The 22,069-nt window shown below is 44.2% G+C and overlaps 6 protein-coding genes across 6 annotated transcripts; 5 read left to right on the top strand and 1 right to left on the bottom strand.

Moving 5' to 3' along the window:
- Positions 1 to 1,360: 1,360 nt before the first annotated feature.
- On the top strand, positions 1,361 to 3,316 carry EAF01_007283 (uncharacterized protein; the record flags this gene model as incomplete). The annotated part of the gene is made up of 2 exons (XM_038915538.1): positions 1,361 to 1,763; positions 1,855 to 3,316. Exons 1-2 carry the CDS (start codon positions 1,474 to 1,476, stop codon positions 3,314 to 3,316), a joined length of 1,752 nt encoding a protein of 583 aa, XP_038769176.1. The 5' UTR covers positions 1,361 to 1,473.
- Positions 3,317 to 4,062: 746 nt separating this feature from the next.
- On the bottom strand, positions 4,063 to 5,239 carry EAF01_007282 (uncharacterized protein; the record flags this gene model as incomplete). Its single annotated transcript, XM_038915537.1, has 4 exons — positions 4,063 to 4,118; positions 4,179 to 4,842; positions 4,896 to 5,020; positions 5,116 to 5,239. The coding sequence occupies 4 exons, from the start codon at positions 5,237 to 5,239 to the stop codon at positions 4,063 to 4,065; spliced, it is 969 nt and encodes a 322-aa protein (XP_038769175.1).
- A 1,748-nt stretch (positions 5,240 to 6,987) lies between these two features.
- On the top strand, positions 6,988 to 8,029 carry EAF01_007281 (uncharacterized protein; the record flags this gene model as incomplete). Its single annotated transcript, XM_038915536.1, has 3 exons — positions 6,988 to 7,045; positions 7,313 to 7,584; positions 7,640 to 8,029. 3 exons carry the CDS (start codon positions 6,988 to 6,990, stop codon positions 8,027 to 8,029), a joined length of 720 nt encoding a protein of 239 aa, XP_038769174.1.
- Positions 8,030 to 8,807: 778 nt separating this feature from the next.
- EAF01_007280 (uncharacterized protein) lies at positions 8,808 to 9,715 on the top strand (the record flags this gene model as incomplete). Its single annotated transcript, XM_038915535.1, has 2 exons — positions 8,808 to 9,191; positions 9,305 to 9,715. The coding sequence occupies 2 exons, from the start codon at positions 8,808 to 8,810 to the stop codon at positions 9,713 to 9,715; spliced, it is 795 nt and encodes a 264-aa protein (XP_038769173.1).
- A 941-nt stretch (positions 9,716 to 10,656) lies between these two features.
- On the top strand, positions 10,657 to 14,593 carry EAF01_007279 (uncharacterized protein; the record flags this gene model as incomplete). Its single annotated transcript, XM_038915534.1, has 12 exons — positions 10,657 to 10,749; positions 10,801 to 10,931; positions 10,982 to 11,276; positions 11,334 to 11,816; positions 11,862 to 12,956; positions 13,010 to 13,209; positions 13,277 to 13,283; positions 13,749 to 13,803; positions 13,865 to 13,898; positions 14,014 to 14,134; positions 14,200 to 14,524; positions 14,580 to 14,593. The coding sequence occupies 12 exons, from the start codon at positions 10,657 to 10,659 to the stop codon at positions 14,591 to 14,593; spliced, it is 2,853 nt and encodes a 950-aa protein (XP_038769172.1).
- Positions 14,594 to 17,167: 2,574 nt separating this feature from the next.
- EAF01_007278 (uncharacterized protein) lies at positions 17,168 to 22,069 on the top strand (the record flags this gene model as incomplete). The annotated part of the gene is made up of 4 exons (XM_038915533.1): positions 17,168 to 18,678; positions 18,730 to 20,718; positions 20,771 to 21,377; positions 21,434 to 22,069. 4 exons carry the CDS (start codon positions 17,168 to 17,170, stop codon positions 22,067 to 22,069), a joined length of 4,743 nt encoding a protein of 1,580 aa, XP_038769171.1.

Below are 22,069 nucleotides of genomic sequence, written 5' to 3'. Positions count from 1 at the left end.
AGCTCTTCGTAGCATAGATAACGAAATATGTTGCGCAAGGTTTGGTTTGAAAACAATATCCAGCTGAGAAAAGAACGTTAGGTGCGCACCTTGATTAAGACCAATTCCCAACTCTAACATGCGGCGACTCAAATGGCAGTCGTAGATTGTAGTAAACCATCGAAGCAGGTCCTAGTGTTGGCGTGCATGAAGGCTGTTGTGATATTATTGATTTGCGCCAATGTTCGTTCACCCACGAGGAATGGCAGAATGTGACTTTGTAAGAATTCCTCCCAGGCAATTGGGCGCTGAAATGTGCTGTCAGTTGATAGGGCAACCCGAGTGATAAGACGAAGATGAAATCTCGCAGAAAGCTGTCGGTTGCCTCTTCACAGAGGGAGCTTATGGTTCGATATCAAGTATCAACTGTCAATTGACGTAGATCCACGGTTCTGTCTGAGGTTGAGGACAGAAATGATATACAAATCGAATGAGTTCCTGTTCCAATCTCACAATGATATTGTTTGCATTATGGCACCAAAGTTTGTTTATCGTTAGTTGTATTTTCCCGCACGGTTATGTTATTGTTTATTTCGCTTTGGATGTTCAATCGTATGGCTGGAGCTTGATTTGTTGACGAGAACCTTCTTATTAGTGGCCGTGCAAGGATGTGGTAACCTTCATTGTCCTTTATTATCGTCCGTTAGATGGGAAGTTGAGGTGGGATTGATACATTTCGATACATTTCGATACACAGGCTGAATAAAATCAAGAAAAATACTAGGTCCACTGGTGGTCCCTCGCAGGTGTTGTTTGAGAAGTTTGCTTTTTTTTCCTCTTCGCCCAACCTAGGTGGGTTCGTCAAGGCATTAATTAGGTCCTGGGTAAACTCTACTCTAGATAAGAGCATAACTCGGATGATTCGATATAAACAAGCAAATTGGAATGGCAGGAAAGGATGGATCAACACCCATCAATGCCCACCCAGAATGGAGATGGAGCCTAGAGCAGCCGCCCGCTTGAAGAAGATTATTATTAGATAGGTACTAGCTATGTATCACGAACGCTAAAAGCAGGTACGGGCATCAGAGGGTTGCATGATCACGTGAGAATGTGTGTGATGAAGTGTGATGAAGAGTGATAGTAACAACATTCTTGTGAAAAGAAGCAGGTATAGAAAATGGTAATATGGCGACAATGAGTTATGAGAGAACCTGTCCCATTCAACTAGTACGCTTGGGTATGAGTATGAGCATGAGTTTTATTCTTATAGTACGATTATTGCCCAAGTTGCAAAAAGTTGGTAGTACCTACTACGGAGTAGGCAAATTCTACTGGTGTACTTCCAAGCTTTCCTTGATTGGTCATTAGCTCAGAATTAAGCTCCGCTCGGATTAACTATCGTTCCATATACCCCTGTCCAATATTATTCATCCCCCCTCTCCAAAAATCCCACCTATTGATACTTGGAAATCCCATTACTGAGACTCAATCATGTCGACGTTTAGGCCATATACTTATTTTCAGTGTCCTTGTTCTGATACATCCATTCTAGCAAATTCTTCTACACCCCCGGATTCTCCAACTCACGAAGAAGAACGCACGTTTGATCCAAGAGCTCCACGCGCGAACTATAGCTTATATCCACTGGAACATCTTCTATATTGTGAGGATTGTCACCAAATTCGATGCTCGAGATGTGTATTAGATGAAATTGTGACTTGGTATTGTCCGAGCTGTTTATTCGAGGTACCGAGTAGTACAGTGAAGAGCGAAGGTAACAGGTTAGTAAACATGACCTTACGATTTATCGTTTCGGTGTCAACTCCTTGAAAGAAAGGCCTAGATCCTAATGTGGTACTACCAATCACTTAGATGCACAAGATCCTGTTTCCAATGCCCAATATGTATATCACCTCTCTCAGTCAGTGAGGCGCCAATTCCCGAAATACCCACTGCTTCGCCATCTCCAGCAGCACCCTACATTCTTCACTGCGCATACTGTATGTGGAGTTCGACCGAAATTGGCATACGATTCGAAAAGCCAAACTCCGTATACTCACAATTGTCCAAGATAAAGAATGGTGGTGATCCACTGATAAGTGCAAAAGAACGTCGTCGAGATAGAGATGAAAGACGGACATCTTTGGCTACAGAAACGATCCTGGAAGAGGCGGACGAGGTCATAGAAAAACATGTAGACCCAAACGAGAAACTTGATATAGAAAGTCAATATGCGAACCTAAGATCATTTTACCAGGGCCAATTGGCAGACTCAAATCCAAGTAGTGCGCTAGGATTTACCAATGATTATGGATATGGGTCCCCTGGAGCATTAACTCGAATAATGGGCCTCTACACAAGTGGAAGTTTTGGTGACCGAAAAACGAAATCTAAAACTGCAAGCATGCGAGAAGCGTGTGATTCAACCGAAGGACTCCAAGTCTACGATCCTGAAGCCGAGTCTGTGGCCGTCTCACAACTTCTTAGAGAAGGCTGGGAAGGTACAATTGCAACCGAGCAAAGGACAAATCAGACATCACCTTCAACCCGATTCCTCGACTCTCTTCGCCCAGTTCCTTGCCTGCTTCGCACCAAACGTTCCAAACGTTGCCGTACCTGCCGTCACATTCTGTCCAAACCTGAATCCAAAGTCCCAACCACACGCTTCCGTATCCGCCTGGTCGCTCTCTCCTACATACCATCTATCAGCCTCTCCCCTCTTCAACCCACCCCCAGTCCGACTCCCGCCCAAATAACCCTCATCCCCCTCAAGCCAACTCAATTCCTCCTAACTTTCAAAAATCCCCTATTTGAACCCGTCAAAATATCCCTTGCAACAAAAGGTCTCACAACCGATCGGCACGCCTCCAAAGTTATCCTCCTTTGTCCCCAATTTGAAGTCGGCGCCAACACAGATATGTGGGATGAAGCCCTACAAGATTCCTCGGCCTCCGCCCATGATCGGAAACATTCAACCGCTACCCACGGCAGCATGGCGAGCATTGATCTCAGCAACGAAGCGCACGGAAAGCCCTGGGACAAAGGTCGCAATTGGACAAGCGTAGTCGTCGAAGTCACACCCGGGAAACTTAAGACGAAATTGCCCGGGTTAGAGCAACAGAGGAGATTGGAAGAAGAAGTGCAAAAGGAAAGAGTGGAAGAGGACGCCGATGTGTGCGAAATCGCAGTTTTTGTGAGAGTGGAATGGGAGGCAGATGCGGCTGGTGATGGAGATGGGGCTGGAAAATTGGGGGGATTAGGGGATAGAGATGGGAGGGAAAAGAGGGAGTTGGCTTATTGGTGTGTGGTAGGCGTGGGGAGGATCGGTAAATGAATATTTGAGGCTGGGAGTTAGAAGGTCGGAAGGCTTCGCGCTTGACAATGTCGGTCTAGTATCAAGTACTTCGGCATCGAAGAGTCAGACAAATCCAGGCATTAAAGCTTGAGCGTTGGGGATTATCAAGAAAGGGTACAACGCCTGCAACCCGCTAAGATCCAGGTCAACGACTGAGTTCGAACACTGCGGGTACTACTAGTATAGGGAATATGATACCTCGGGAGAGAGTGCAAGCCAGCGCGTAGATATGAAGCGAGCAACAAGGAGGTGGAAGACCACTGATTTTGAGAGATGGAAATTTATACCCAGTTGCCATTCCATTCTGATCTAGCGAACAAAATAGAATTAGAAGAAATATGATACCACATTACAGATTCAAACATGACATCAATTGAACTCATAAACTAGACTAAAATTCTTGGACAATTTTTACTTTCTTATTTTCTCCTCTTATTCTCATTCTCCGACAAGCTACTGAGTAATGCGATGAATAATGAAGACCTGTACGCCAGGACCTGAATGTACACCTAATAGAAAAAAGTACTAAAACGAGAAAAACGACAACCTTCCATAACCTAACAAGAGAGAATCCGTAGTAATTTGTGATGAGGCATGCCAAAGAAGCGTGTATTCAGAGTCATTCGAATTTCTTCGAAGAAATAAACTTCTATTGAGTTTATGCTGAAGGGCGACTTGATGCGCGGGTAGTATGGTGGTAAATAGATGAGGAAATAGATGAGGTTTTACAAGGATCGGACGTAACGTCCGGAAACCATGCAATGGTCTCTCTCGAAAGGTTCTATAGTAGATTATGGTTAGTTATACAAAAACAAGTGGGTTGACATAGGGAAAAGCTTACCTAGAGTCAATTGCTCCAAAGGCTTAATTCTCTCCTCTCTCAATTTTTGTACTTCTCTAGCGAAAACAGCTTCTGGTGCGGCTGTGGAGTCGATACAAGATGCCTTGATGGAAACCAAAATACCACCACCAACCTTCAAGAACAAATGTGCGTTCAATCCAACAATACGGGCTTGATCAGGTTGTGCGACATCGGCGAAGATAACGTCGACCATAGAGACCAGCATTCTGTACTTAAGTGGGTGACGAGCGTCCTCGATGATTGGGATGACGTTTGTGCGGTGGGTAGCCATGTTGATAAGATCACGGCCAGATCTGTGAGAGAATTCGACTGCGAAAACAGTTCCTGTGGGTCCAACGATATCGGCAACGTGGGAAACTGAAGTTCCAGAGGCGGAACCAAGGTAAAGGACCTTAGCACCTGGCTTGATGAAAATCTCATCCATACCACCGAGAACACCTGCTGCAATCTTACTTCTGAAAGGATTCCAGACACGGTATTCGGTCTTGGTGGTGCTTGGAGTACCATCTTCGTTGGCTGGGCCGGCGCCCTCGACACTGATTCGCTTCTCACCGTATACAGATTCACCTGGGCTAAGGTTCTTGGTGACCAACATATCTTCCTTGCCACGAGCGACGAAGATTCCTTCATGACGATGGGGCTCCTGAAAAAAATGTTAGTACTCAATTGACGTTCAGTCAGACTCCAAATACTTACGACAATGGTCTTGGCACCACCTCTGGCACCAGCACCTCCACGGCCTCTTGGAGCACCACGTCCTCCACGGGGAGCTCCTCTTCCACCACCACGACCACCTCCACGTCCTCCACGGTCTCCACCACCTTTTTACTAAGTCAGCGGAATTCAATCAAAACATTGGCGCATGCGCATTGAGCTATTAAGATTCAAATCGCATTGGAATTGTCAAAATACGAACCTCTACCACCACCTCTTCCTCCAAAGCCTCCGCGACCACCACGATCACCACCTCTTCCCCCGCCGAATCCTCCACGTCCTCCACGGTCGCCGCCACGAGCACTTCCTCTTGGTGTGTATGCCATTTCTGCTTTAAAGTTTGGGAATTGAAAGTGCAGAAAAAAGTGTAATTGAGGCCGAAAACAAACTTGTCGGACGATTCGAGATTCTTGGGCGACGAGTCAATTGGATGCAATAAAAATTCTGGAGGTGAAATTTTGGGATTTTTTTTTAGGCGAAAAGGTCAAAGCTCCTAGAACTTATCACGTGCGTGTGCTAGGCTTGATGCACCAGAGCATTTTGGGACTATCGTTAACATGTTATTGGAGGAGGCAAAACTCTTGCTGTCGATAAGGGAAATGGATAAATAATTATCATCAACGGCGGCTGGTAATGTATGTTCTTTTTATCAGGTTGGTTATGGATGACTTTCGGGGGTGCATCTGTCTTCTTACCATCCTGTCATGAATCAAATTGTGTTCAAGTTGGAACATTATGCTTTTGACAAAGAGGCTCACCGGAAGCTTTTCGCACCTTGCCAGAAACTGATTTTTTAATAAATTTTCAACAGCTATCGCCAGCATTCATCCTTTTCCCTCTCATCAATGGAAGCTGCCAGGGAACTTAGATTTGTTTGAAAGTAAGATTTGCTATCATACATTTGAAAGGCAGTGAGAGTACAGTGAGTTGAAGAATTGAAAAGAAAAGGCTAGGTTGGATTCTCTACGCAAGGCGACTTATTTTGGACTGACGAGATTCTCGAGAGTCTACGGATTTCTCTTCATGTATGGCTCTCTTGACCACTCGTCAGGTAAAGTCGCGACGCGATCATTTATCTTCACAGTTGAAGAAATACGATATCTGGTATTCCTGATTTTGGATCTACTGCACAGCACTATATCAGACAGATTCCAACTGCCATCGTTCACGAACACAGTAGATATTTCCTGGTGCATAGTCCTCTTGATATTCTGTTGTAAGATCATGATTGAGCAAGTGTTCTCTGTCTTTGGTATTCCACTGGCCGGTGCAATAGTTTACAGCCATGAGATGTGCCTATACATTTCTCAATTACGTGCTGACCACGCGTTTGATCTTCGTCTAGTCTACTTGGAATATACCCTCACAATTCCAAACTTAACTTCCTTATCGTATTGTATTATGCATAGCACCTTTTATGCTTATAAGACTATATCTCACATTTATACTGTGATCAAACAAGCTTCGTTTTGTCTGATCTCACAACGACTAGGGGGTCCAAGCATCCCATGTTAATTTGACTACACTAGGAAGTCGATACTCTCAGGACTTTCGTTGATTGATCCAATTATGTCCCGAAAACCTCTTTTGATGAACGCTTCTATCATCTCCTCATGTTCTTAACATGGTGTCATCATGCGGTTTCAGCTGTCAAATGCTCTTAGCTCTGTCTTCACTTACTGGGAGCCTTCCGGATGTATCCACATCCGTTCAATGAGTATCACAAAATTTGGCCAAGGTATTTTTAATCACATCAAGATTATCAATGGAGTCTAATATCCCAAGAAGTGCAACAAGCCTCAATGTATCCGATTCCGTCTGACATCGTGCTAGGAGTATTTTGTTCTGCTCTGAATGCGGTTTATCACGAAGGGGAAAATTGTAGTATAATAGTCGCTGACTCTCCCACCATGACAGCAGTCCTGTTCACATTGTAAAGTTCGTCACTCATTCACCAGTATTCGTTTTCTTCCCCCATATACTTTTATCGTTCTTTCGTTGAGCGCCCCAGCGGCTGCCCTACTTTTCAAGAAATATCAATCTCTAATCACATTCTCTCCTGATAATATAAATCATGCGTCTGACTCTGGTGGCATCATTGTTCTTGAGCCTCGCTACCTTAATCATCGCAAGTGAGTGCTAGTCTATACTTCATCTAGGTGATCCAGTGCCCCGGACGAGATGATTGTGTTTCGGTTGTCAATGTTTGGAAACGAATTAATATCTGCAAGAAAATAAATTTCTAGAAACAAGGTGGACATTCGAAGCGGTTGAAACATTTTTGGAGGAGATGAATGATTTGATTAAATTCGGGAATAAAACGATGTCCAACTGTTTGAGCAGCACTGGACACATTTGAATACGCTGATCGTATGATTCCCATTGCTAACATAACTCAGGCCCATATCCTCACCAAGTCCCGGAGACTGATAAGAATATTGCGAGAGGCTTGGTACATGCTCCTAGAAACTCGAGACAGCAATCGAAGGCGAACTCAAATAATGTGATCATTATCACAAAGACAGAAGAGGAGCAATTAACGGAAATCTCTCGAAATCGCGAGATTCAACTTACCAAGCTTGTTCAAGAACGACTTATCATCATTGATCGAACACAAATCGCCAGGGACAACATTAGGAGAAATCACTTCAAGAGTTTGAACTCGCAGCAGGTATTTCTTCCTTTCAAGCGTAAGCCAAAAGTACGGGAATTAACTTAATTTCCAGAACATTATCATCATTGTTGTCACCCAGATTGTCGATGCCCGGGATAGATCAAACAAAAGCATTCGCTATATGACACATCAAATCCAAGCAGATAATGAAGCCCAGGATACACAATTTGTTGTGGTTCAGCAAGATCAACGAATGACCATCAATGGCGCATCTGCGACAGGAACAGCATCTTTGCCTCGAGGCACTGGAACGTCGGCTTCTCCTTTATTTGAGACTTATGATCCAAATGCAATCCCATTGATATCAAACGTCACCCAGATTCTGCCGATGAATGCCCAAGCTCCAAACTTTGCGGGCGTGAAACAATTTCAGGATCCAGCGGTGATCATCGAAGAGGGTCAGAAGGCATTTGTGAATTTTGTGAGCGCTATGGGAAATTGATTTCAATTATTCATGTCTTTATTGCCAATGTTACATTTTGAGATGCATGGCAACCGATGAGTGAGGAAAACTGTTGCCCAGATATCTTTTGGAAGATCCAAAACTGTATGACGCATCATTCTTCTGTGAGGAATTTAGTTGCCAGCTATAATGCTAGATTGTCGATTAGCGTAGAACAAGAACTTGAGATGACCCTAGTATCTGTTCCTGAGAACGGCACCATCCTAAAGATGCCCAAATAGTGACTACCGGCAGGATCGGTACGTTTTGAGTTTGCAGCGGCCTAGGTCATCGGTTGATTTCGAGTAATAGTGCGATTGGGTCTCTTGGCATGTGGGGACATTGTTTACTTACTTGGACATCAACATCAAGAATATCATCAAGAGTTGGATAACACTGACGATACATACTTTGATATATCTCTCCAATAAACTTCAATCTTACGCAATTCTTGTTCAATGAGGTAGACTCGCTCCTTCTATTCGGTTCTTGGTAAGGCAGATCACTAGCTTCTCGATCCAATGAAATCTAGATGCGTACGAAAACATGTACTGGCTGCTACCACTGCTCATGGAAGATGTACTCGTATGCTATCTATGATATCTGGATGCTCGACCATGATTAAAGTCTCACCGTAGATGTCATGCCCAGCTAAGCGGCTTGGCTGTTTCTATAGGTATTTATATCCATGACTTGTTCTCCTGTAAGTACCTTCCTTGGACACTTTTCCATCACACGGCAATCCTCCATCTACAACGTACCCCCCATAACAAACAAGATGCACCTTTCATACATTTCCGCTCTGCTGTTGGCACCTCTTGCACTTGCGAGTCCTACCCCAAGCTCGAGTGCCATCTCAATCAACCAGCGTGATTTCTCTGCCCCCCTTGAATCTAGAACTCAATATGTCAGTCAAAAGATACAAAATGTCGTTGTTGAGGGTCACAAAGTCACAGAAATGTGCCAAAAGTACAAGGGCGGAGTCTGGGAATCCGTCCAACTCTATAGGCAATTTAAGACTTGCTACAGTTCAGTTCAGTCGGCCGAAAAGGCTGCGAGCCAATCGGGACCTATGAGTGAGAATGAAAGTGCAAATGTTCAAGCTGCTTTGGAAGACCTTACTCCCGAATTTTTAGAACTTTCGAAAGCTCTTAAAGAACGTGTAAGTTTCTCCAAACACTTCCACGATTTACTTTCTTTTTCTCTACTACGACAGCTCTGTCGGACAGTGGATTATGATGATTATTAGAATGCAGTGCTGACAAATCTAAATAGAAAAGTATGATCAAAAATTCCCGATATGCAACTTACTTTGCGTCGGAACTTGAGAAACTACAAAAGAATGTAGACGGTTTATACAATACTTGCCAGAAAAAGGTCACAACCCCCCACCAACCGAAGATCAAGGCGCTCGGGAAGGAAGTAGATGAGCAGTTCGAGATTGCAAAGAAGGAACTTGCCAGTAAATCTAAGGCCAGAAGATCTTTTGAATTTACGTTGCATAACGAGGAGCATGAAGATCTTTTCAAGCGTTTGGATTTGCCTGATTTCTCAGAGTTCTTAGATCCCTCAGAAGGTTTCTCGGAAGGTCTCGAAGGTCTCCCAGGTTCTTCAAAAGATCTCCCGGGCCTCTCGGGTTTTGAAGATCTCGGAGAAGGTCTCCCAATTGGCGGAAAGAAGAACTAATGTGTGGCTCGGCATAGGTGTATCTGGCTTTATAGGATCGAACATGTAACGATAGATGTGATCTAAAGCTTGAGAGATGTGGAGGCATGATATTTGTATTAATTTTCAGAGATGTGTCCACCATTAACCGCTCAATTCATTTACAGAAGTTAATACTGTAACTGATAATGATAATACCTGAATTGCACCTTGAAGCCTCCAGCTATCTTAGCGATATGTGTCGAATAAAACTGCACCGGTTTTGTGTAACCTAGGAATCTAACGTAATGCACGCTCCTTGCTCACACAAATATGAATTTCTACTATAACCTTAAGACTTTAGTAGATCGATACCTGGGTCAGAGTTGAATGACTTGCATTCTTCTGTAGAACAACAATACCGCCCTTCTTGATGTACAAGAGATATTTTTTGGTACAGGCCTTCCTGCCTGCCCGAGTTTCCTGAAGTATGAGCATGGAAATGAAATGTTATGTTTTGTTCTTCAGAAGGAGAATGTGACTCAAAATGTTATCCATGAGGAAACGTATTTCTTCCCAAAATCAGTCGATTCAAGAATTTTCGAGATTAGTATAAAAATACACATACCTATATGCATTATCATCTCATAGGAGTCAGTGATGAATGAAATCTGTCTGGTACATTCCCGGCGAGGCTACCTGTCATTCGGCTATTTCCTGTGAAAGGACCGTGATTAGGTAAGTCAACAACTACCTGGCATTATCTCCCGCGAGGCCTCGATACCTACAACAAAACCTCAAAATACATTCTCCTGAAGCAAAAGCAGAGTCTTCTGATTCAGTTTACTTCCTGATTTTCTACTGATTGGAGATCGCATAGCATCTGGGTTTTTGCTACTTTGTCCCAGACCGCTCTCGTTCGTCCCACATTCCTACCAGTCGATTATCGAATACATAATATCCAGCTTCAAGGGTTGCGCACGATGGATATTGAAGCTTTGAAGGAGCAATGGAGTGAAGTGGAGGATCGTGATGGAGTTCGACTCAGTTGGAACGTTTTCCCAAGTTCTCGCATGGTTCGTCAAACATATTTCACCCCGCGGGGTATAAGAGCTTATACATTATAGGAAGCCTCGAGGCTTGTTGTCCCTATCGGCGCACTCTATACTCCTCTTAAAGAGAAGCCGGATACACCACTCTTACAATTTGAGCCAGTTATCTGCAAGCAGCCCTGTAGATCAGTGCTGAACCCCTTCTGGTAAGTCTTGCACTGGAAGTACAATTCAGAATTGAGCTCATTGTCAATAGTCAAGTGGATGTCAGAGCACGTCTTTGGATCTGCCCATTCTGCTTATCTCGAAATCCTCTCCCACCTCATTATAAAGATATCAATCCCAACCAAATTCCTCCCGAACTTCACCCTGCAAATACCACGATAGAGTACAGACTTTCACGGCCAGCTCCAAGTCCTCCCATTTTTCTATATGTCGTGGACACTTGTCAAGAGGAGGACAGTCTATCTGCGCTCAAGGAATCTCTTGTGATGAGCTTGAGTCTTCTGCCGGAAAATGCATTGGTTGGCTTGGTTACATTTGGAACCATGGTATGAATATTTTCGCACCCCCAACTTCGCTGCTCTATATTAACCCTCCGAATCTAGGCGCAAGTACACGAAATCGGCTACACAGAATGTCCTAAATCATATGTGTTTAGAGGTAGCAAGGACTACACTGCCAAGCAAATTCAGGAGATGCTTGGACTTTCGGCGGCTGGATTGAGGCCTGGAATGCAACAACCGCAACCTGGTAAACCAATGCCGCCAATGGGACCCGCCGCTCGATTCCTGCTACCAGTTCAACAATGCGAGTTCCAGCTCACGAAAGCTCTCGAACAATTACAAAAGGATCCTTGGCCCGTCGCAAATGACAGAAGAAACCTAAGATGTACCGGTGTGGCTTTGAGCGTAGCAGTTGGACTGTTAGAGACTTCATTCCAGAATGCTGGTGGTCGAATTATGCTATTCGCGGGAGGACCTGCTACCGAGGGTCCAGGTTTAGTGGTTGGTCCTGAACTGAGGGAGCCAATCAGATCTCATCATGATATCGACAGAGATAATATCAAATATTATAAAAAGGCCCTCAAGGTATGTTTCCCGATTCATTTTCATGGTCGGTTCTAACGCACACAGTTCTATGACAACCTGGCCAAGAGAACAGCACATAACGGCCACATAATAGACATATTTGCTGGATGTTTAGATCAAGTCGGTCTTCTCGAGATGAAGGGCCTCTCAAACTCGACTGGTGGACATATGATCTTGACAGATAGTTTCACATCATCTATGTTCAAACAATCATTCGTCCGTGTCTTCGAGAAGGATGGTGATGATAATCTACTGATGGGCTTCAATGCTTCTTTAGAAGTTTTGACTACCAAAGAATTGAAGGTCACTGGGTTGATCGGTCATGCGGTTTCTTTGAACAAGAGATCGACTTCTGTAGGAGAAACAGAGTGCGGTATTGGCAATACTTGTTCATGGAAGATGTGCGGTATTGACCCCAACTCTAGCTACGGAATATACTTTGAAATTGCTGGCCAAGCTGGTCCTGCTCAACACCAAGCCCAAGCAAAGGGAATGATGCAATTCCTTACCTACTATCAGCATTCCTCAGGCCAATTCCACCTCCGTGTAACAACAATCTCTCGCAACTTGAGTGGACCAGCTGGAGATCCCGCAATCGCTCAGTCTTTCGACCAAGAAGCTGCCGCCGTCTTGATGTCTAGAATTGCTGTATTCAAAGCTGAAGTTGATGATGGACCAGACGTTTTACGATGGGTAGATAGAATGCTTATCCGTCTGTGTTCGCGATTCGCCGATTATCGAAAGGATGACCCATCTTCTTTCAGACTTGAGAAGAACTTTACGCTTTACCCCCAATTCATGTTTCATCTCAGGAGAAGTCAGTTTTTGCAAGTGTTCAATAACTCACCTGATGAGACTGCATTCTATAGACATGTACTCAACCACGAGGATGTCAGTAACTCCTTGATCATGATACAGCCCACTTTGGACTCGTACACATTCGACCAAGATGGTAGCCAGCCTGTACTACTGGATTCTACCTCCATTCAACCAACTCATATTCTTCTTTTGGATACTTTCTTCCACATCCTGATATTCCACGGAGAGACCGTCGCAGAATGGAGGAAAGCAGGCTATCAGGATCAAGAAGGATATGAGAATTTTGCATCACTTCTAGAACAACCAAAAGAGGATGCCAGAGTGAGTGCTATTAGTCACATGATTTTGAATACACAGTATACTGACTCAAGTAGGACTTGATTACCGACCGATTCCCTTTGCCACGTTTCATTGTTTGTGATGCTGGTGGTTCTCAAGCACGTTTCTTGTTATCAAAACTGAATCCATCTACTACGCATACGACGGGTGCATATGGCGGAGTGGGAGCTCAAACAGCACAAACGATCTTTACGGACGACGTCTCTTTACAAACTTTCATGGATCATCTCATGAAGTAAGTTATTCCACTCTAATTTGTATTCTAAAGTGCACAAAACTAACACCTCTTTCTTCTTTTACAGGTTGGCTGTAAGTGGAACGAATTGATGACGAGTATTTCTACCAAAAAGAACTGGGGGGCATTTGGAGCGTTGGTGGCGCAGTTTCGCGATGAGATTTGATTCAAGAATTTCGTTGACTTGATTGCGATGTTGATTAGGTATACAATAATAGCTATAAGATCATCTAAATAATGGTTTAGTTGTGATTTCTGATTGGGGTGATACTTTGTTATTAACATAATTGTAATATTCATTTTCTAGTAGGTAACTCAAGCATAACATATCTGGGTACTCAGCCTTACACCTGGCCATGAACCCCGCGGTTTGTAGTCGATGTATCCTTGTAGTTTTATGTCCTTATATGCTAGGCACGGATACATCTGAATCAACACCGCTAACCTTGCCTGAAACCGGACTAGCTTAGTTAACCGAAAGTTTTCCACACATACCAATTTGAAGAATTTCTACAGATTATGATTTTTGATCTCAACAGAATCAATCGTCGACACCATTCCCACCAAACCGATTCCATTCCACAGTCACCATGCGTAAGAGCCCACTACATATCATCGATACGATAATTCATTGTAACTAACAAGTTCCATTTAGCTCCAAAGTTGGACCCCAATGAGATCAAGATCATGTATGTTACCTACACGAGGAAAATACATAAAAATCCCTTACCACGATCAATATGCGAATTGCGAACTTCGACATGTCATCTCACAACTGGACCCATGCTAACGATAGTTTACTAGCCACCTGAGAGCCACTGGTGGTGAAGTCGGTGCTTCCTCAGCATTGGCTCCCAAGATCGGTCCTCTTGGTTTGTCACCAAAGAAGGTCGGAGAAGATATCGCAAAGGCCACTGGAGACTGGGTATGCACAATCCGCAGAAGTGAATAGCAATCGGGAGCGAGAACTGATGAACATGTGTTGTGCAGAAAGGATTGAGAGTCACCGTCAGACTCACCATCCAAAACCGTCAAGCCGCTGTTTCCGTTGTCCCATCCGCCTCCTCCCTTGTCATCAAGGCCCTCAAGGAGCCTCCCCGTGACCGCAAGAAGGAGAAGAACATCAAGCACAGCAAGTCAATCGCTCTTGATGAGGTTATCGAGATCGCCAGAACTATGAGATTCAAGTCTCTCGCAAAGGAGTTGAAGGGTACCGTCAAGGAGATCTTGGGTACTGCTTACTCCGTTGGTTGCCAAGTTGATGGAAGAAGTCCAAAGGATGTTAGCGACGATATCGAGTCTGGAGAGATCGAGAGTAAGTATTTTCAGAGGAATTGTTTCTCCATTCTTTTGCTAACCTAGTAAATTAGTCCCTGAGGAATAAATCAAAATTTACTTCATTAATCGCAATGTTTCACGGACTACATACTTCACAATAGGCTGGGGGAGCAATGTCAATGATTCAACAAACCAATCTGCTATCTCATACGTGGTGATTCCTCGATTTACAGTTAACTTACGCGTGAATTGATGTGAATGTCCCAATATATGAGAATGCCCAAGAGGGTGCCAAGAAAGTAGTCGAGAATATATATCCTCGATAGGGATGCGTCGATACTGGCACTAGCTGGCAGTATCTGTCAAACGCCTCAGCATATCATCTTCACACCCCCCTAACGACGATACCGGCAATACTTGTCAAGGCCTCGAGTCGATAATCTCCTCCCCTTTATTGGATGGTTCGATTCGTGGTTTCAGCAAGCTTTCGAAACCAAGAAAGCAATTGTCCGGCTAGTCACCACAGCATATCCTTCTTCCCGAATTGGTTGTAATGGCTCATGAAATTTTGATTCACGTATGAATTAATTTGTCCGGCTATTCGAAAGTTCGCCTCATGTTTGTGACTGCATACTCACTCATCTTGACAGATAGTAGTTATACACTTCGGTGTACCGATGCCCATTGGGCCATAATATCATCTCATTGGTTTGCGCAGCGATGATCACAACAGGGATAGTGCATGAAATGGTCGATGATGGGTGGAGGGGGTGAAATGGCAATCTATGGCGCCGAGGTGGCCATTGTTTTGATTTTGACCGAGTAGATGCAATTTTATTTTATTGAAATTGTGGTAGAGATGTTAGATGTAACCATTGTAAGAGAATTCGAATTCATAAGAGTAAATCAATTCTACCTCTTGGATTTTGATATCAAAGCTTTCATTTCAATGTTTTTGTTTCTCTATCACATTTCTTGATTTGAATTCTATGTCACTACCTAGATATTTCGTACTGGGCTGAAGATTCGTTCGTATGTTACGCTGACTCCTGCTGACGCACGAAGAAAGACATGAAGGGGTTTTCTCGTAGTGAACTTGTGGTACCCAAAAGTAGCTGAGAGGCTTCAGCCATCATGGCCTTGTTCTCTTGAGAATGATTGGATCAATTCCTTGAAATTAAACCTTGTTCTTTATCTGTGCTCTGCCTTCTTTTCCCATTTCCTGCAGGATTGGATCCGAGTTAATAAGTTTAATACGATTTGGATGCCTGTCTGTTTTTTTTCTCTTATTATCCGTGTAATGGGTATATATGATGATTGATATGGTGATATGGTAATATGTAGGTCGTAGTGACATACTAGTAGTACCCTCTACACCATACATACATACATCTTTTGACAGAAAGAAGCATTCGAGATTTTCAACAATCAAGGTTTAATTATCTGGATATTTATCTGGATATTTGTCTGGATATTATCTGGGTACACATCTGTACCGATCGAGTAGATGATATGATCCGTACATATGTACCTACCCACAGAGGATAGGCTCCAAGTTGTGTGTGTGCAAACAAAATTCTATCTCTATCTATTTTTGTATGGTAATCAAATCGTTCTCTTTCTACTATGTGTGTCTCTCTCTTTCGCTCTCTCTCCTTCCCTATTACAATTCTTCATTCTTCATCTCTACCTACACCTATCTACTATCTACTATCTACTATCTACTATCTATTATCTACTACCTACTACCTACTACCTTGTATCATCAACCGAACCGAAACTTGCTTCTTACAACTTTAATCTTCACTCTCAAGTTTCAGTCTTCAGTCTTCAATTTACCATCTTCAAATCACAACGCTTCCTTTCTCCCCCTCTCTCCCAAAAGAAAATAAATGATTTCATTATCATAGATCTTTCCCTCAAAGGAACATTCTTTCTCTTTCTCACTAGGGAGGGAAGACAGACTACCCAACTGTCCAACTGTCCAACTGTCCAACTACTTATCATCAGCCATTCTTTATCAATCCTCATCCCGCTCTTATTATCATTCTCATTATACCTTTCTTTTACCTTCCTTACCTTTTTCTGCCCTGACCTTTGCCTATCGCTTCACGACCGACCTTTCTCTATTGTATTATTCCCCACCGTTCATCTTCCTGCAGTCCCTTGTAGCTGTATTTATTTTTTAAACAAAGGTTTTTTTAGTGACGATAAGCCTTGCAACGCATCCGCATCATTTTACGCACTGCACCCACTGCACCACTTCCACCCACTACGCACCCAAGGAATGCTCCACTTCGACCGTTTGGTAGGACCCTAAGACTCTTAGAGCTTCTCATCAATAAATTTTACTATTCCTATTCCTATTCCCATTCCCATTCCCATTCCCATTCCTATTCCTATTCCCATTCCTATTCTCATTCCCCTACTTCGATTCTTCGAGGAAAAGCTCCAAAAAAGAACACCGGTATTGCCGCGACGTCAAGACGACCTACGCCCTCGGGCTACTGCATATGACGAGCAGAAATGAGCAGAAGAGAAACAATTCCCCTCCTTCGTGCAGGCATTGGCACACCTTGGTTTTAATGAATCAACGATCTACTTCATTTTATGACCCAATTTTTTGCAATATATACCCATTTGTTATTTTTCCAAATACTAAACTTGCAAGTAATGAAATATGAATCCTCAAATCGCTCGACGTTATCCTTCGCGGCAGTTGGGCGCGACTCCCGGATACGGAATCCCTCCATTCGAACCTCCTCCTCCTCCTCCTCCTCAGACTGGTAGAGCAGATCGACCTGCGCCGTTGCCATATCGAAATTCTAGAAATCTCAGTTCCTCGACACTTTCCCCTCTCCATCGCCCGTATCCAGTCGATAGCAATGAATATCAAAGACCTCTAGCGGTCAGTCGCAGTATATCAGATCAAGATTTTGGTGGAGAGCACATGCTGAGGCGGAAAACTCCAAATGGGACACTAGCCGCGGGGTATGATGGAACTCCTGTGCAGTGGTCTAGCAAGGCACCGGCTTTGAAGCACGTTGTACTTGATGCCTCGGGAGGTTCAGCATACTCAGATGGGTCGAATGGTATGGCAGGATCTGGATGGAATTTCAATTCGCCGAATACTTTCAATAATCTTGATCAGCGAGTAAATAATTTATCGTCGCAGAATTGGACACCATTTACCCCTCTTCAAAATAATTTTTATAGTTCACCGGGCCATGTATCACCTATGCACCAGATCCCTTCTTATTTCTCACCGACTGGGTTTTCCGTTCCAACTGCGCGACAGCCGGCTTACCAACCTGGACCTGGCCCTACTGCATCAAACGATGGAGGTTTATACGGTCCGTATTGGCCAGATGGAAGTTACACTCCTTACCGCCCAGCGGCTTATAGAGACCACACATATGGAAGTCATGACTTTCAACATGTAAAGCTTGGATCGGAATACTTTGGAGGGGTTCACCCTTTACGGCAATCTGAATTCGACAACGTTAATCCGCCACTTCACAGAGATTTATCATTTCCACGGATGGATGATCACTCGCAATCATATGATTCTATGCAACATAACCTGTATCAAATTGGTGGCAGCAGCAATGCAGTTTTCTCTGATCCTTCGGGTACCCTGATCCAACCACTGAGTAGGGCTGGAAATGCCCAATTTAAAGAAAAGACACTTTCCTGGGCGCATGCTATTTATGTAGATCTGTTAGCTTATTTGCATCAGACGAAAAAGGAGAATCGACAGAATCGATTATCTAATGGCTCTAAACCCTATGCCAAAAGTGTTATATACCCCAAGCCACCAAGGCAGCCGAGCTCAACTTTCTCCTCACCAGGGCCTTCTCAAGATGGTACGCCTTTAAGAAGCCATCGTCCAAGTCTCAGTCATCGCAATTCTTATGGCTTCACGGACCCATCGGATGGTAGATACTCGCGGTCTATGAACCAAGTGATGGGAGCAGGCCATTACGTGCCCTCTTTTCAACTGTCGCAGCACAGCATAGCATCTCCCACATCTAACGCTCAAGAAGCACTGGATCTTCTTGCTAGTCTTTGCGAAGAAAGTCGCTGGACTTGGGTTGATGGCATGTTATTGGGAGGGTGTCTTGCATATGGTTTAGAGGACTACAATAGAGCGCGAGATTGGTATGAGAAGATAATCGTTATAGATCCAAAGTATGTTATACGACGTCATTGAGAAGACACCCTAGCTAACTTTAATATCAGGCACGTGGAAGCAATTTCAAACTTGGCGGCAACACTTTTGTGCCTACAGAGACGCGATGAAGCAGAGGCAAACTGGCGAAAATCTGTCAACCTTCGTCCTAATTATTTTGAGGCTGTTGAACATCTGATAGGTCTTCTATGCGGTGATCATCGCGGTCAGGAGGCGGTTTCTATCATTGAATTTGTAGAGCGGTCCTTACGGATTCCTAAATCGGATGATCATCATGATCGTTACAGCGAGACGTCGAGTAGTACTGATTGGGAGTTTCACGATTTCGCGAGTACAACTTCTGATACAGTTGTTGATTACGACGATAGGGACCGTCGTTCAACTTTGAGTGTAAGGGTTGAAGACAGTTCTGAAAAGGCTGGATTTGGTTCGAGTGGATTCGCAATACCTGGAGCTGAAAATGGTCGACTGCTGGCTCTCATACATGCTAAAGGTAATATGCTGTACGCTCTCGGTGATGTTAGTGCGGCATCTAAAGCTTTTGAGGATGCCGTCGTCATAAGTGCCGGGAAAGGAATTGGCGGAATTCAAGGACTCATTCGCAGGATAATCCTTAGCCTAACCCTTGACTGTTTTCCTGGAATGCGCACCGACCCTGCCTCAATGCCAAATTCAGCACCCTTGCTCTTACCCCCCGAAAAGGCACTGGAGTCAAAATCACTGGTATTTGCAAGAAATGGTGAACTCCCTGGTCTTCGATATATTCCCGAAGGATTAGCCAAAAAGGCCGCGATATCAACTACCAGTAATTCCCTGTTGTCCTTAGCCAAGATTTTCCAAGATGCTATGTCCAATAATACATCGCAGCGGATTTCAAGAATGCCTACAGGTGTCGGGGACATTCTCGCATTGTACTATTTATCTTTATCGTTACAACCCAGTCCATCAACAGCTAATAATGTTGGTATTCTTCTGGCAAGCGTGCAACAACCCGCAGCTCATCGACCAATTCCATCTCGAGGCCCCGCAAATACTACTGCGATACCTGGAGTTGTTGCTGGTAGCGGTGTCGCTTTAGCACTTGCTTACTATAATTATGGGTTGCTCTTGGATTCAAGACATGCACACCTCTATACCAATTTGGGAAGTCTACTCAAGGATATCGGTCAGCTTCCAGCTGCGATTAAGATGTACGAGAAAGCAGTGCATTGCGATGGGACATTTGACATTGCTTTAGCAAATCTAGCAAATGCTGTCAAAGATCAAGGGCGTACTAGCGATGCGATTGTGTACTACAAAAGAGCGGTAAAAGCAAGTCCCGATTTCGCGGAAGCAGTTTGCGGTCTTTCCAACGCTTTGAATTCAGTCTGTGACTGGAAGGGAAGAGGGGGCGTTATCCTTGATGGTGGTAAACGAGATCGTTGGCATGTAGACGATGATGGAATGATATCCGAAGCAAATCCGAATAAGCATGGGGGAGGACTGATGAAACGAGTTGTTGATATTGTTGCCAAACAATTGAAGGAAGGATCGATTTGGGGTCGAGGAACTTTGCAGGGCCAAGCATTTGACCATTTTCTTCGACAACTCGAAGCCGCTGATTGCGGCGGTGAATGGCCGCAGGAGAAGAGAGAAAGTATTCAGACTGCGCTTGGCGCCTGGGCCGGACATCGCTGGGAAGGAGCTCGAATTGTACGTTTGGTTGAACGTGCCACAAAACGTGCCACTCATCGATGGTATCAAGACAGATATGTCAAGAAAAGGGAATATTCTCCTACTTTTTATCCGCGGCCTCAATTCCCAAGCAACCTCTCGGTACCATCGGCACCTACCGTGTTACCGTTCCATACATTCACTTGCCCATTGTCTGCGAAAGATATACGGCAGATTTCTCAACGAAACGCTCTCAGAATTTCAGCCTCTACGCTGCGATCTCCTTGGATGCAAGGCTCCGTGTTTCCTCCCCCTTCTCCTCCAAGATCTCACCTCAATATTGGATATGTTTCTTCTGACTTTAACAATCATCCATTAGCACATTTGTAAGTTTCTTATCCGACCCCTCTTTGCACCACCATGCTCATCAAAGTCTAGGATGCAATCTGTCTTTGGATTCCACAATCCATCACGGGCAAAAGCGTTTTGCTATGCCACGACTGCTAGCGATAATTCCATTCATAGACAACAAATTGAACGCGAGGCCCCAGTTTTTCGCGATGTCAGTTCATGGTCTGCCGATCGCTTAGTGAACCAAATCGTTCAGGACAATATTCACATTCTTGTGAATCTCAACGGATACACTCGAGGTGCTCGCAATGAAGTATTCGCTGCACGTCCAGCTCCTATTCAGATGTCCTTCATGGGCTTCGCTGGAACTTTAGGGGCTGAGTGGTGCGATTATCTTCTGGCAGATGAAACGGCTATCCCACATGATACGTTACGACCCTGGAGACGAAATATCGACTTAGAGGATCAAGTTGAGGATGAACAGTCTATCAATGATGGTCGTTGGGTTTATTCGGAGAACATTATATTCTGCAGAGATACCTTCTTCTGCTGTGATCATGCTCAATCAGAACCAAGGGATCAGCAAGCATCCTGGGAAGAAGAACAAACAACACGATGGAAGATGAGAAAGGAACTCTTTCCCAGTTTGTCTGACGATGCTATCATTCTTGGGAATTTTAATCAACTTTACAAGGTACGTTCAACAGTTTCTAGTCTTTCCTTCCTAATGCTTCTGCTGATTGTTTTCAGATTGAACCCACTACTTTCCGCACTTGGCTGAGGATTTTGGACAAAGTACCAAAAGCTATTCTTTGGCTTTTGCGCTTCCCTGACTTGGGTGAAAGTAATTTGAAAGCAACGGCACGGGAATGGGCAGGAGAAAGTGTGGCTTCCCGAATTTGGTTTACAGATGTAGCACCCAAACATTTGCATATCTCCCGAGCACGGGTTTGCGATTTGTTTCTCGATACTCCAGAATGTAATGCACATACAACAGCAGCAGACGTTCTTTGGTCGAGTACACCTCTTCTCACCTTACCGCGCTACAAATATAAGATGTGCTCTCGCATGGCAGCATCAATTCTCAAAGGTGCATTACCTCGAAGTGAAGAAGGTGAAAGAGCCGCTTCGGAACTCATCGCAAAGGATGAAGCACAGTATGAAGAATTTGCGATAAGACTCGCAAGAACCTTTTACTATGATACGACCACGGGGTATGGTGTAGGCAGAGGAAGATTGGGAGATCTCAGGAGATTACTCTATGAAAGTCGATATGACTGTGCACTTTTTGATACGAGGAGGTGGGTGAGGGATTTGGAGGAGGCGTATGAGATTGCATGGAGGAGGTGGGCGGATGGTGAGGGAGGCGATATTTATATTCGTTGA

The sequence above is a fragment of the Botrytis porri genome (genome assembly GCF_014898465.1).
Source record: "Botrytis porri strain MUCL 3234 chromosome Unknown BPOR_009, whole genome shotgun sequence".
Lineage (NCBI taxonomy): Eukaryota > Fungi > Ascomycota > Leotiomycetes > Helotiales > Sclerotiniaceae > Botrytis > Botrytis porri.
Note: the sequence above shows the minus strand (reverse complement) of the source record. Positions and strands in the feature narration are given on the sequence as shown.